This window comes from Salvelinus alpinus, chromosome 5 (genome assembly GCF_045679555.1).
Source record: "Salvelinus alpinus chromosome 5, SLU_Salpinus.1, whole genome shotgun sequence".
Classification (NCBI taxonomy): Eukaryota; Metazoa; Chordata; class Actinopteri; order Salmoniformes; family Salmonidae; genus Salvelinus; species Salvelinus alpinus.
The window spans coordinates 37059412-37074825 of record NC_092090.1 but is presented as its reverse complement, the minus strand read 5'-3'; the positions used below and the strand labels follow the sequence as shown (position 1 = coordinate 37074825).

At 46.8% G+C, this 15414-nt stretch overlaps 1 protein-coding gene across 9 annotated transcripts in view; it reads left to right on the top strand.

Annotated features, from left to right (window-relative positions):
• LOC139576137 (tropomyosin-1-like) overlaps window positions 1-15414 on the top strand; it is a 167893-nt gene that overhangs the window by 132862 nt on the left and 19617 nt on the right. For all 9 annotated transcript variants that reach the window (XM_071401853.1, XM_071401852.1, XM_071401854.1 and 6 more), the window contains one exon: window positions 13036-13183. In XM_071401853.1, the coding sequence (XP_071257954.1) occupies window positions 13036-13183 (148 nt within the window). The remainder of the gene's footprint in view (window positions 1-13035; window positions 13184-15414) is intronic.

Genomic DNA, 15414 nt, shown 5'->3' with positions numbered 1-15414 from the left:
TGCCAGTCGCCATCTCTGCTTAAGAATACTGATGTATTTTTTCCAGTGCATTAAAATTAAATTCTCTCTTGTTGTAAAAAGAGGCACATGTTAAAAATAATTGGATGTGGGAGAGAACAAAGGGCTGCCTCTTGTTCCCTCCCTGCACACCCCAGCTAGGCGTTAATACCAAGCCAGCCGCATTGTTCTGCCGTCTGCAGCCATCCCCCCAGCCAGACACTCAGCACTGGAGAAGTCACTTTTAATGTCTGATAATCAAGGTGAATTTTCAAAAAGCTGCCATTTTCAAACGATGGTGTATATATTACATGGAGATGGTATTTGAGGAGGGGAGGGGCTCTGCTGGGAGAGAGGCAGAGCCTCGGCCATGCACAGTGGAAGAGAGACACCTAATGGCCACGGCAGGAACTGCAGGCAGGTTGTGCTCTGCTGGCAATCAATGGAGGAAGGCGGTTGTCAGTTCACTGTCAGTCATGTGTTGTTGTGCTGTGTAATTTGCTTTGTCTGTGGTAGAGTATGTGTGTTCCACAAGTTCAGGTTGAACAATAGCTTTCAGCGATCCCTATTTTCTCAAGGAGCCATTCACTAGGAATGTCCTTGTGTCCTCCAAACATTCACGTACATTTTACTCATATACAGACAGAGTATATAGAGATATATTATTAAAGATAGTATGTCCACGTATATGTGTGTTTCCGCTCTTCTCAGTAATTGTGGTGGAGCGTTGCAGGGGAGACTGAGGCAGCTGAGAGAGGACTAGGGGGGCTCCATTTCTCCGGCGTGGTGCAGGGGCTCATCTCCCCCCACCCCCTCTCCCTTCTTTCTTCCCCACGCCGCTCTAAGGTAGGATTATTTCTCCCCCGCTCTGCCGCACCATATATCCCAGGTCTGCAGTTCCCCCTCGCCGCTGTCATTTTTCACGGCGTGTTTTCGCGCGGGTGCAGCATTGCGCGGTGGCACTGTGCCTATGCAATATGTTAAGGAGGGGAATATATGCAGCGTGTAGAATGTAATAGGTGTACATGTGTACATTTATTTTCTGCGGTGGTGATTTACTGGTGTTTCCAGTGCTTGGGAAAAAGAGTCCAAGGCTTTTTTACACACTGGAGACACAATATTATCCAGTTGATAGAGAGGGTTTGGATGTTTTTTATGATGTGTATAAATGAAATGCCCCCATTCCAGCATAGTGTTTTTTATGATGTGTATAAATGAAATGCCCCCATTCCAGCATAGTGTTTTTTATGTTTACAGATGGTGAGGTTCGGTGTTGGCTTGGTTAAATACCAGTCTAATGGCACCTTGTCTGTCAGTGAGGCAGAGTTTAGTATATTTAGGCTAGCTGTGGGGCTCGGACCGTGCCATTCTGATTGCCTATCCTGGTCCACCTGTGTTCCTACACCCCCTATAGAGCCTCGTGTGTCTTTAACCTGCACACACACCGACACACACACACAATCCCCCTCCCATCTCCAGTCCTGTCCCCCTGAGTGAGATCTGATGGAGCCATGCAAAGAGGTTTAAAATAAAAACACTAACACAAACACACATGGTTGATGGAAGCCTGAAATGGACATTATACTCTGAGGGGAAGTAGATCTAATCCCATGAAACAGTAGGCTTTAAATGTATTCTGTGCTCGGAGCCTTGTGGTGTGAACCTCCCTCTGTGAGACCACCACTGAATAGAACAAAAAAAATCTAATCAAACAATGTTTTTTCAGAAGTAAATGCTAGCGTAGAAGCTTTTGGTCCAGTGTGTCTGATGCTGTTCATTGATTAGCTCAGCTATGTGGGTTTGTTTTAACATTTCTGGCCTCAAAAGACTGACTTAATGCACCCCGGAAGAAAAAAGATGGAGGCAGCCTCCTCTCTGCTCTTTCATGAGGACAACTTCTCAGACGTGTCCCGCTCTTTCAGTGTGTCTGTGTGTGGTGCGCGTGTGCACGTGAGTGGGTGCGTGCGCAAAAGCCTGTTCTTGTACACTGTCAAAAGCATGAAGTGTTTTTCAATGGGACACTTGTTGGTGGCAGAGCTCTATGTCTCTCCCATTCTAGTAGTATTTAGATTTCATATGTGCGTTATACTCCTCATCTCTTCCCCATTCTCCCGTTGGTCTTTGTGAAGTGGGAAGATTCGCCGTTGTTAATGTGCTCCTTTCTCTCTCCTTTTCTATGCTGGTCTCAGAACAATTTTTTCTCTCTGAGTAGACTATGTACGACAATGTATTCTGATATTTGCTACAACTACATGGCTTGGTTTCTATAGGCTTCTTTTCTCATAATGGCTTTGTATTGGTGTTTGAAGTTGTGTTTTAGTGGTGTCCCTGAGTGTTTGTCTCGTGGTCGTCGTGGGTTTCTGTGGTTTAGCAGAGACACTGTGTGTGTGACAGTTGAGACAGACGTGGACCCATGACACAAACCACTACAGTCAGCGTGTACATCAGAGTGACCTTCCGGACCAGGCTGGAGTTCACATACAAGCTTTTTCTCCAGGAAGTACAGAAGCTATTAGATGTAATGGCGATGTTGTTGTCTTTTATATTTCCTCTCTGCTAGAATTCATTGATAGTTTGATAATGCAGGGGTCCACTGAGTGCAAGAACTCTAACCATATGATAAGATATTGGCAACGTGTTTGAAGGCTGGTGGTTTTATTTGGTACATGAGTGTATTATTTGTTCCTGGCACTGGTAGCAGACAGTTATTTTTCATTGCTTGGTTAGAGGGCATGCTTCCAAAGTGTTGTTCTCAGCTGTAGTGGAGAGTAAAGAAGGGAGAATGAGGAGAGGACTGGGGCCGGGGGCTCTCTGATGGAGGGAGGAGTGAGGAGGGGACTGGAGCCGGGGGCTCTCTGATGGAGGGAGAAGTGAGGAGAGGACTGGGGCCGGGGGCTCTCTGATGGAGGGAGGAGTGAGGAGGGGACTGGAGCCGGGGGCTCTCTGATGGAGGGAGGAGTGAGGAGGGGACTGGGGCCGGGGGCTCTCTGATGGAGGGAGGAGTGAGGAGAGATGAAGATAGGGAGCGTAGTTTTGCCAGGCCAGTGTGGCAGAGCTGGTGTGTCTGGCCCTGTGCCAGCCTGGGCAGTGTGCCCACGGGGAGGCAGTGTGTAGCCAGCGCTGTGCCACAGACAGAGAGGCAGGAGACAGAGAGGCAAGAGACAGAGGGAGAGGCTGGTAAGAGGACTGATGGACTGTCAGAGGAGTCTGGGTTGAAGTGACACTCCCCCCTGGGGTGTGATGGGTGGGCAGGACCACCGTGAGAGAGAGAGAGACTCACATATCTATTGGGTGAAATACCATAGTGTGCCATCACAGCAGCAAGATTTGTGACCTGTTGCCACTAGAAAAGATTAACCAGTGCAGAACAAACACCATTGTAAATACAACCCACATTTATTTTCACTTTTAACTATTTGCACATAATATGACATTTGAAATGTCTTTATTCTTCTGGAACTTTTGTGAGTGTAGTGGTTACTGTTAATTTTTGTATTGTTTATTTCACTTTTGTTTTTGATCTATTTCACTTGCTTTGGCAATGTAAACATATGTTTCCCATGCCATTAAAGCCTTTAAATTGAATTGCGTTGAGAGGAGAGAGACATGGCTGATGTTGGATAGTGCCATGTCATTCAGTGCCTTAGCGACTCCATGGACATCATTGCCTATTTAGTGTCTGTGCATTTTTAGTTAATCTCCAATGCATGGAACATATGCAGACTGTAGTGGACAATGGGGATTTTGAGCAATTAATGCTATTTATGCAGTCGTTTATAGTCTCAAATAATACTGCTGCTACTCTGTTTAGAGGTTGTTGTTTTTCATTCACTCAGTTGTTTCTCCTTTCTCACTGTGTCAATGCTTGAATAAACAGATGCTTCATGGGTAAAATGCTATCTCCCTGGTATGTGTGCATTTAAATAGTGTTTGCTGTTCAAACCCTATCCCTCCTTTCCCCCTCTTTTCCCTCTTTCCGTTTCCCTCTCCCCCTCTCCGCTCCTCTTTGTATCCTTAAAATATTCTGCACATCCCGCAGCAGTTCCGCATCGCAGATATCCCTAATATAATCTATGTGTCTGAATACTAATTTATACCGTCAGGATAAAATAAATAGTCTACAGTTAATTACGGGGAGCCGGCTCCTGGCTTGGCCCAATGATTTATGAAGTGCGCGTTGGCATTCTGCTACACATTTTTCTTAATTTATTTTAATCTGTCTTTCAATACATTTTCCTGGAAACGTCTTAATGATGTCAGAGGTGTGTGTCAATGACCCTGGCTCAGTGAGCAGTCCTCTGGTGGTGGAGAGGTAGGGGTGGGGGGGTCGGGGTCCAGCCTAACAAGGGCACTTTCAGGCACACCCCTTCACCCCTCCCTCCCTCCCACCTCCCCTCTCCACACACCACCTCAGTTTCATTTGCAGCCTTGGTGTCTGTCTGTCTGTCTGTGTGGTTGACTGTGCGTCCATTTGTCGTTCTGTCTGTATGCCTTGCTGTCTGTGTGTCTGTGTGTCTGTCTGTTTCTCCTATCAGCATTTCTCCTATCTTTCCCCTCATTACTGTGTGTCCATGTGTTTTCTGTGGGGGCTCCTGTTCCACTAGACTGCTCTCTTGTTTATTTAGCTCTTTGGTCCTGTGTGAGCAGTAAGATACAGTAACGTAGCAGTAAGGTTCTGGGTAATCCATACCTCTGTGTGGTCAGAAATGTTAGCCAGGCCAGGGGCTGGGGGTGGGTGGTTGGTGATGCTGGGCATGGTCCACCAGGGGAGAGAGAGCCCCTAGCTCCCTCCCAGACAGCAAAACACTTCACATGATTAGATGCATTTTCTCCACCCTTTCTTCTCCTCTCAAATTAAAGCCGATGCCTCCTCTACTTGTTATGCGCTGTCGACCTCCGGCAATTAGCGCGGAGCGTGCCCGACGTGACGCTCGGAGAGCCCGGGTAGGAAGCAGGCGGGCAGGCGCTGAGCCTCCGCCCTAACCACGTCCGTCTGTCTGCCAGCCTCCCAGACAGACAGAGGCAGCACACAGCTCGTCAGAGCAGGGCCCCATTAGGGACATCCACACATCTCTCTGCATCAGGATGCTCTCATTTACCTCCTCCAGATCCTACCATTTATCTCCTCTGAAAAAAAATATCGCCCATCAAGCGGCCAAGCGCATGGCTGGCTGCAGTGGCTATCCTGAAAGAGGAAAAATAATGATTTAATTTCTTCTCCTTTTTGTCTCAGTGGCCTACTCACTTTGTTCATACACACATCATTACACACAGAGGCCTCGTTTTCATCTCGCGGCCAGGCAGGCTGAGGCTGAGATCAGGGCTCTAAGTTATCCATGCGGCCGCAACCAGGCCATCGCTGCAGATCAATACCTGTGGTCAGGACGGAGCACGCCGTGCTTTGCTGTGCTACGCCTCCTAAATAGGCCCTGCAGGTCCCACCATAAAACACCTCACAGGCCAGCCTGGCGGACCCATAAATCTGCACAGTTTTTTTTATTTCTATTGGAGCGAGCCAAGAGTAGCAGGGCTGGGTTAGGATAGGGTGGTCCATGAACTGAGGTCTAGAGGTTAGGGAGTATGACACTAGGGTGGTTCCAGCTGTTAATCTGTATCCTTAGAGACCTATAATCAATAAGCATTAGCCAGGGAAAGGACAGGTTGGGGTTTGTGTTGTGTCTTTGGAAAATAAACATGCACTCCTTGATTTGGGCCAGAACAAGCACACTTGTTTAGTTCTTGTGTTGGGATCGCTAGTCTGGAGTGTTTTACTGTGGACTGGGTTACAGGGCTGGATGGTGCTAGTATCAAATCAAATCAAAGTTTATTTGTCACGTGTGCAGAATACAACAGGTGTAGACCTTGCAGTGAAATGCTTACTTACAGGCTCTAACCAATAGTGCAAAAAAGGTGTTAGGGCTATGCTGGGCTACAGCAGGGCTGGATTGTGCTAGTATGCTGGGCTACGGCAGGGCTGGATTGTGATAATATGCTGGGCTACGGCAAGGCTGGATGGTGCTAGTATGCTGGGCTACGGCAGGGCTGGATTGTGCTAGTATGCTGGGCTACAGCAGGGCTGGATTGTGCTAGTATGCTGGGCTACAGCACGGCTGGATGGTGCTAGTGTGCTGGGCTACAGCAGGGCTGGATTGTGCTAGTATGCTGGGCTACAGCACGGCTGGATGGTGCTAGTGTGCTGGGCTACAGCAGGGCTGGAGTGGGTAAGATGTGTTCCAGATGAGAGCCTGGGGACCTGCCAAAGACCGAGAGAGACAGAAGGCTGATTCTTCTCATCTCTCTCCTTCAACCCCCCAGGCTGTGTGTGTGTGTGAGTGCCTCTGTCTCTGTTGGCCTACTCCATGCATTAACCAAACAGATAGCCACCAACTTTAATTACCTTTGCTTCCACTTACTCACCCCTGATGCCCTCAAACCCCATCCACCCTTCTTGCCTCCGTCGCTTGTGCAAATGAAAGAGGAATAGGGGAGAGAAAGAAGAGAAGCATAATTACGTATTTTAGTGGAGTGCGGCAGAATGCCTTTTGCCAAATGACTCTAATTCCAAATAGTTAACAAGATTTTTCTTTTTAATAGAGCCGAATCCGTGTGACAGCAAATAGCTTTCCCATTTGCAGCCCTTAATGGCTTTTCATACTTTGCACTTCCAATAAGCAGTAAACTCGGAAATTAATATTGCACGCTGTGTTATGATGCAAATGGGAGCGAGATAGGAGAGCGGTACCTTCATGCAGAAAGCTCTGATTAGATCCATAATTGCTTCAGTGGGATGAAAGCATTTCTCCTGTTCGTTTGAATTTGTTTTTTATATATATGTATATTTTAAGCCTCGCCATTCGCTCCGGCGTCAGAATCGACAGAATTGTTTTGTTATGTTGTTGTTTTGCGTTTTTAAGTCAATGCTAATCAGTAGTAATTGTGGTTGGAAGAAAAACACTCCTCTACAAAGTCTTTGTCTATATGGAAGATTGTTTATGTGACCTTTCACTGTATTCACTATGTATTGGTGTATATTTTCTGTACTGTGTTCAGATCTGTAGAATATGGTTTAAGTTCCTAAAGGTACTGTCCTTGGAGGGTCCAACTAAAACACCTCTATTTCATCTGATCATTCTGTAAACGGACATTTAGCTGCTTTATGGGTCACCCAGTTACAATGTGTTTGAACCAATTTGAACCAACCAGCCACCTCTTTCCAGGAAAACACACGAGGCGCAATCTAGATATATTTGTGCAAGGTGTTTCATAATTAACAAGTAATTTCCAAGTAATTTAGTTTCCAATTCCATTTTACACGTCCTCAAATATTAAGCCTGGTCTGTGCATAAGGTATTGACATCCACGGGGTTGTCATGTTAATGGAACATATACATTTATTATATGGCTTGACCCTGATCAAAAATTCAACTCGTAATGGCACTCTTAGGCAGCTGGCTCTCATCCGTGCTCTTTCACAAGCTACTTCAATCTGTCTCTGTCATATTCAACATCTCGCCCTCCTCAACCCTGTTGACTCACTGCATATCACTGTAGCAGGCTGTCCTGTACCGCAGACGTATGTGTTTGTCTGTTCATGAGCGTATACATTCCACCTGACCATATTGTCTGATTTACTGCATTCCCAGCCCAGCTATGGTATAACACTGTCATATGCTTTAAATGCAGATTATTCCTTAAGGCTGTAAATACGCCACAGCACAGCGGCCTGCCCCGATGCCTGACTCTAGCCAGCCCAGCCCACAGAGCCTGTCTTTGGGGAGAGAAGAGCAGAGCGTCCTGCCTGCTTGGAGCCCCAGCCCCAGACATACAGCCACACTGACCTTTGGACAGAAATAGCTAATAAATGGGCCTCCGATTGCTGCCAGCTATTGAGGTTAAGTGTCCTTTGGTCTGCGGGGCTTCAATGTAGCGCTGTGCAGCCGAGGCTGGCTGGGTCACGTGACCAACGCGCACGCCCACACACGCACATCTGATTCCCTCTTACCGGCCGCGTCGGCATGGCAACGCTTCATTTATTTTTCAGCGCGTTCCTGTTTCACCTGTCACTTCGATAATTGCCACAGAATTTTCCAGCGTATCAGGGAAGAAATTACGATGATGATAATAATAAGACAATATTTATGAGCCAAACGACTGACAGACAAGTGTAGAGAGATGAAGAAATGTAGAAAGGTTTCATTAGGATAGAATATTAATGTTGGGACAGGGCCTTTTTGGGACTGATAAAGCTTGTTCCCTTTTGTCTCACAGGCTTTAGCTCATTGCCTGTGTGACTGGCAGCGGAGTCTGAATTTCCATTGTTTTAATTGGGTCACCCTCTCCTCCATGTCGCCTCTCTGGTGAGCATCTCTCTGCTTAATCAGTTCTACAAGACTGTCTCACTAGCCGAAACGTCCTAAACATCCTGTAACCCTCACAGCTATTGATGTTATGCTTTTAGAAGTATTGATAAGACCAGCAAACGTAATGTCCTTTGTCACAGTGCTGTGTTCATTATTGGCCTGAGAGAGAGAGAGAGAGAGAGAGAGAGAGAGAGAGAGAGAGAGAGAGAGAGAGAGAGAGAGAGAGAGAGAGAGAGAGAGAGAGAGAGAGAGAGAGAGAGAGAGAGAGAGAGAGCCAGCTGGTCTCATTCTCACTGTATAGCTTGAAATTGACAGCAAGCTGTGAAAGCCAGCAAGCTGTGAAAGCCAGCAAGCTGTGAAAGCCAGCTACTGAAGTGAATAAGAATGATGCATTTCTTTAATTGGCTGTGGTAGCATTTGTTTACTGAGGTTATTGACAAGATGTTGGATATGTTCTATGTGCATAATTAAAGTGTTGTGTGTAGGAGGTTTTCTAGGTGGGGATATTAGTGTGCTTGTTATGTTAGGTGCATTGAGTGCTGGACTTGGTCGATATGTGTCATATTATCACGTCCTGCTGCTTTGAATGATTATCATAATGCACTAGCATATAAAACATATTTTCTCATCAAAGTGTTCCAGACCTCATTTGAGATTTTAAAGTCAATATCTACTTTCAAAATCTTGTAACTCAAAGGAGTCTGTGTTTGTAACGATAACAAATGCCCTATCCTGTCGGGGTATTTTAGAATTAGGACATAAAAATTTGAAATTATTCTTGCTTGCTTTGCTTGATAAAACAAAGACACGAAAGCAAGCGTCCATGTTGGATTTATATGTGTGCTTTGGGGGAATGTCAGTGGAATTAATTGATTTGCCCATATTTGTCAGAAAAGAGTAAGCGCCTAACCCCAGCTTGCATTATTAAAGCTAATACCACAGTGGTTTCGGCAAGTCCTCTGCCGTGAATCAAAGTCTGACACGGACTGATGATGTATGGATATATGATTCTGAGCGTTGCATGGGGCTCTGAGCTCTGACTCTTGCCCCCCATCCCATCCTGCATCAGCAGCCTCACCCCATCCCCCTGGAGGGTACCTGTGTTTTCAAAGTAAAGACCACTTAGAGAATAGCCCGGGGCATCTGCATACTGGAGTGTCCTGTGTTACACATTAGAAGCCTGTGTCCAGGTCAGCAACATAAACACTCTCAACAGCCCCTGTCTCCCCCTCCGCCCCGGATACCCCAAATACCTCAAAGACAGGGAGGGGAAAGCGGCTCACAGACAGGCCACAATGTGGATCAGATGGTCTTCAGGGACGTGACCACGTTAATGACCACTCTCTGAGAACCTCCTCAGCTCAATCCAGCGGTCAGCTTTCATAGACAATATGGAGAAAATGCCTAGATTAAATTAAATTGCCATTACATATTTAAAAAGCATTCAAGAGCTTTTCTCTAGAGAATGAGGAGATATTCAGTCCAATTCAAAGCATTGTGACTTTTACCTGCCTAGCATAGCACAGTAACCCCTTCTTACTTATGTAGCCTGTCCCAGCAGACAAACACCCAGTACATCTTAGAACAGTGACGGCAGCATTTCTGCTAACAAATACCCTAATTAATTAGCTTCATCTAGTGTAAATTGAAAAGCACTTGTGGAAATAATGAACACTTAAACCCTGAGAGGATGGGTGAGGGGCGGAGGGAGAAGAAGATGGGGCGCGCTTTTTGACATGTGGCATCAAAGACAGCATAGACTAAACAGGGGGGCGTATGAGAAGGAGCTGGGACTGTGCAGTGTACAGGGTGCACCCACCCAGGGCCGCTGAGACTGAGATGCAGGGCTGACATCTTGGGGGTGAACAGCAGACACAGCAGGCAGTAAACATCTCCCCCATGGGTGAGGCCTCGGCAGAGGGTGAGACGGGGTTAACGATCAGACGTCTCGTTCAATCCCCCCGGTGGAGTAAATGGGTTTTGATCAGGCGCCAGGAAGGAGCAGAATAAGCTGCTTTCATAGGCAGGCTTTACCATTTGTCAAGACGAACAGTTTTAATATTTTAAAAAACAATCCTATTACCGAACAAAAATAGAGCAAGGATTTCGGGAAACCTGCAATATAAATGTTTAATGGCCGTTTCTGCATACAGCTTTTGTATCTGCATATATAGCTCGGTTGGTTGTTGAGGAGTATTGCTTCACTGCTCCTTTGTGCGGATGCAGGCAGAGAGAGCCGGAATTGAATGGCTGGGGAGGACATTAGAATGTCTTTACTGCCTTTCTCATTTCTGTATCTCGCCATCTGCTGAGATGGAGGTGTGAGGAATAGCATCATTAAGGTAATGTGCCTGGGAAGGCAATGAGTTGAGATCTAACGTGGGCAGGTTCCTCGGCTCAGCCACAAATGCCCAATCTACAGTGACCTTTACCGCATAGAGAGGAGAGAGCTTTGGAACTCACACACAAACACTCACACACACAGCCCACCAGACATATTGAACAACGCATATAATGTACACATTTAACATATAGATTATTGTGTTAAATGGCTTCCAAATGATGACTGTTTTATTTGTTTGGAGATAAAGATCCGTCCAGTGTGGATATGAGTGTGTAATTGGAGGTTTGTGTCTGTCTGGGATCAGTTAGTCTGGAGTGTTGCAGCCTCCACAGCGTCACCAAACTCCAGGTTGTCTGTCAGCTGAGATGCAGAGCGGAGCCCTTTCATGTCACCGGCGTTCTCCCTGACAGAGTGGCAGAATGAGGGCAATTATAAATCACTTAGTGAGTGTGTGTTCCAGTATCAGATGGACCGCTGGACCAGACCAGCAGCACAGAGGTACCGGTATGCCTCTGTTGCTGTAACCCTCTTCCATCAGCAGCACCCCCGCCAGGGAGAAGACCATGAGGGGGGTTTAGTCAACCCCTGTCTTAGTGTCTAAGCACAGCCAAGCCAATCATTCCTCAGCCCCCACCCCTTCGCCCCCCCGTCCTGCAGCTAGAGTCAACAGCCCTCCTTTAACACGCTCGTTCTCTTTTAATGTGTCGTTTCACTGTGTTTGTAGGCAATCAGGAATGACCAGGAGTTATTTTATTGTTTGGTCATCCAATGTGTGTTTTGTTTGGGCTGAGGTCTTGCTGATGAATTTCACATTTTCCAGGGCGGTTGACCAATGAGTGGTGTGGGTCTAGGGGAACGTGGCCGGTGGTGTTTTTCTTTAATAAGTCTAGAGGTGAGGGGAACACACCATGTGATCAGTCATCCTGTCAGGATGCTCGACTCTGATTAGCCCAGTACTCTGGCTGACATATCTGACCTGCCACCCTCCACGATGTCAAACGACTGACTCCGGTTCACCTAATGACTATTTTTAAGTTAGCCAAAAAGTCATCTTTTGTGACCTATCGTGGATCAAGTTTGTTTATCGGATTCTTCTCTTACGAAAAGCCAAAAAACATCCATCTCTTTGTTGTGACATTTTCAGAGTTTTCAGTAGATAAGGTCACAGACGTACTAAAATACAGATCATCAAAATATATCGACCTCCATGATTTCACTGGCCTGTCTGATTAGCTCTGGGAACCCTTTTGTTTCACATGTCCTACAGAGGGTAGCTCTTCTAGCAGCATTTTATCAGTCCAAGTTGCTCCAGGCCCCCTGGCCTTGAAGCCTCTCTATAGTTCCACCACTACCCCCATGTCCCTATGTCCCCTGTTCCCCTTGTACTGTCAGGTGTGTGTCTGAGGCAGCCTAGTGCTGTTGGTGGCACTCTCCCCTTTGGGCCTCCGTCAGAGACTCCAGAATAGATCTTTATTTACAGCACAGAAGTTGGAAACAGCTGGTCAATCCATTTAGCCTAAGGCCACTGATTTGTTCGTATTTACTACAACACCCAAAGAAAAGCCGGGTATTTTCCCCTCTCTCTTTCCTATTGATCCGGCGCTTAGGAAATCTGCTCTGCTGTCTAAACACTATTGATCCCTCCCTCTCGACGGCAGGCTACCCGCACCAGTGTATAAAGGGACTGGATGAATTGAAATTTCATTTCCGACAACTTGTTCCTGTTATTTCTACCCATTTTTTGAGGGTGGAGAACATGCGCTGGCGAGTCGATAGGTGGTTGGCGGAGGGAGGAGCAGTGGGGCGAGGCTCGCTATGTCATACCAGACCGCACAGCAATGTACATCCATAAACAGGCCAGCCACACACACAGGCCCCAGCCAGGAATGAATTCCTCGTTGAATAAGTTCCCAGTGATCATTATGGGCTATTAGGGCCTGCCGGAGGCCAGCCTGCCCGGCTCTCTCTCAGGTCTCTCAGGCCTGTCAGCAGCCAGCTGAATGGAGAGTCACAGCTACATCACAGAGCCAGCCAACACCCACAGAGAGAGCTGGACCTCAGCGCCAACATCCAGACCTCTCAATCATATGGATCGTATGGAGTTTTATAGCCAAATGAAGAGTCTTGTGAGGAACTACCCAACATGTTCTCTACGGGCTTTATATGATTCATCTAGTCTGATGAGCTGCTTGTTGTCAAGCCTTTAGTTTAGCAGGATGCTGTTGGCTATGGTTTCAACCAGGATGTGTGACCATACCTTACCTCCCTTGAGCAAAAGTTGTCTGTACAGTGTGTGTGTGTGATTGACATTATTCTCCTTTCTATGTCCTCTAGCTGCAGGACAGGAGTGCTGAGGTGCAGAGGCTCCAGAGGTCATTGGCTGAGCTACATGGGACGAGAGATGGAGTGGGAGAGAGAGACATCCGCCCTGCAGGGCCAGCTGGGCCTTGCCAGAGAGGAGCTCCACAGCGCCATCCTCAGGGTGAGCCCCGAACTGCATCCTGCCCCTCCGCAGCGATCCCCATTGTGTTCCACTCAGACGATTAGCACTGAGATATAGTGGTACATAAAAGGGGAGGCCCTGTTTTAATTAACATAAATATTAATATAATGACCGTGAAGCCATCCCACGTTCCATTTCAGGCTCTTAGTGTTAATACATATTTTAATACATTATCATTACCGCCATCATAATTCTTATTATGGTAACTGTAATTATTCGATTTATGACAGAATTATTATTTTGTTCCCTGCAGCCATTTCCTCCCCGTAAAACCACATTTTCCCTTGTGTATGGCGCTCTCGGTCTCCCCCCTCAAAAATATTGAACGGGCACTGATAAAGATAAACACACAAACACCCCAGCCTGTTGGCTCCCCCGCCTGTAAAACACTCAATCTGAATTGCATATCCGTCTGGCGACCAGGCTTGTCATAAGCCGTATTAAGAAAAATGGTCACACGGTTTGACATAAATTGGAAAATGACATTTGGAAAGCGGCCGCTGCTGTGGAAATTAGAGATATTAAAATTATAAATCAGTGTCTGGATGTGCAAGGGGGTGTTGAGGAGAGGCTGAATGTTCTCTTTCTCTCCATGTCCCTCTTTCTCTCTCTCTCTCTCTCTTGCCTCTCTTTCTCACTCTCTCTCTCTCTCAGTCTCTCTCTGTCTCTCTCTCTCTTTCTCTCTCTCTCTCTCTCTCTCTTGCCTCTCTTTCTCACTCTCTCTCTCTCGGTCTTTCTCTGTCTCTCTCTCTCTTTCTCTCTCTCTCTCTCTCTCTTTCTCTCTGTCTGTCTCTCTCTCTGTCTCTCTCTTTCTCTCTGTCTCTCTCTTTCTCTCTCTCTCTGTCTCTCTCTCTTTCTCTCTCTCTCTCTCTCTCTCTGTGTCTGTCTGTGTCTCTCTCGCGTCCCATTCTTTCTCTGGGGACAGCAGAGGGGGCCTGATCCTACAGGGACAGAGGCCTGGAGAAAGGGTTCCTCTCTGGCCCAGCGACCCTCTCTCTGCTCCGTAGGGACAAATGCTCCCTCTCATTTGGCAGTGAAAGTAGAGGATATTGTCTGTGCTGGCGTAGTGGCCTGTCAGCTGATTTAGCAGCTCTCACGCTCTAACCTGCTAATGGATCATTTCAGAGGTGTGATATGCATAATGCAAAGATATCTGCTGACACCTTTAAAAACAGACACTTCCCTCTCCCATGTGTGCTATTGACAGCATCAGTAACACACGCACACGCACACGTACACACACACACACACACACACACACACACACACACACACACACACACACACACACACACACACACACACACACACACACACACACACACACACACACACACACACACAGAGAGCTTACAAGAAAGGCATTTCACTGTACTTGTGCATGTGACATTAAAAATTTAAATATAAAACTTGAAAACACACACACTGTCTATAACAACCTTCCTTTGCTCAATGAAGAACAGTAACCCCACTCATATAAACACACGTGTGTACAGTCTAGTACCTTCAACTGCTCAAAAAGTTGTGATTCTTTATACTGCCTGGCTGGACTGCACACCCCTTCCTTTCATTGAGCTCAAAGAGAGGCTCCACAAAAGACTGGAACTGCTGTGGGGCTATGTGCCTTGACACTGCCGACCCTGAGCTATTGAGGAAAACAAAGACGTCTGCTTTAAGATGAGGCTCAACTGTGCCACCTTCAAGGCGTGGGTTAAAGCTCTTTTCATCCCAAGTGCAGGGAGAAAACATTACCTATTTGTGTCCTTGGGGGAGGAATGTTGCATTCAGATACAGGGTATTTGTGTTGCGAGAGAAGAGGTCAAGAGTGATGTCATCCTCCTTGGATCTTAAAGAAGAGAGGTCACCTCTATAAGAGCAATCCCACCCAGACTGGGTTCATGTGCCATTCTCTGCCCTCCGACTCTCAAGATGTTCACACAGATTGAACTATCACTTAAAAAGTTTCTGAAGATTTCATTTCCATCAGGCAAGTCTTTCCTTGCTCAATATCTGCTGTTTACCATAAAGCGCTCTCTAAGGCCTCCACTCAGTACGGCTTCAATTCCCTAACTGCCAGAGTTCCAGTACAGCTGAATGTCACCTCCCTGCCAGGGGCCACTGTTAATAAAGACCGGGGGCCCCAGGGGCCTGAGGTACCTGCGTCAGCCTCTCCCGTCCCGGTAGTCAGGTTTATCGCTGTCGCTTCCCAC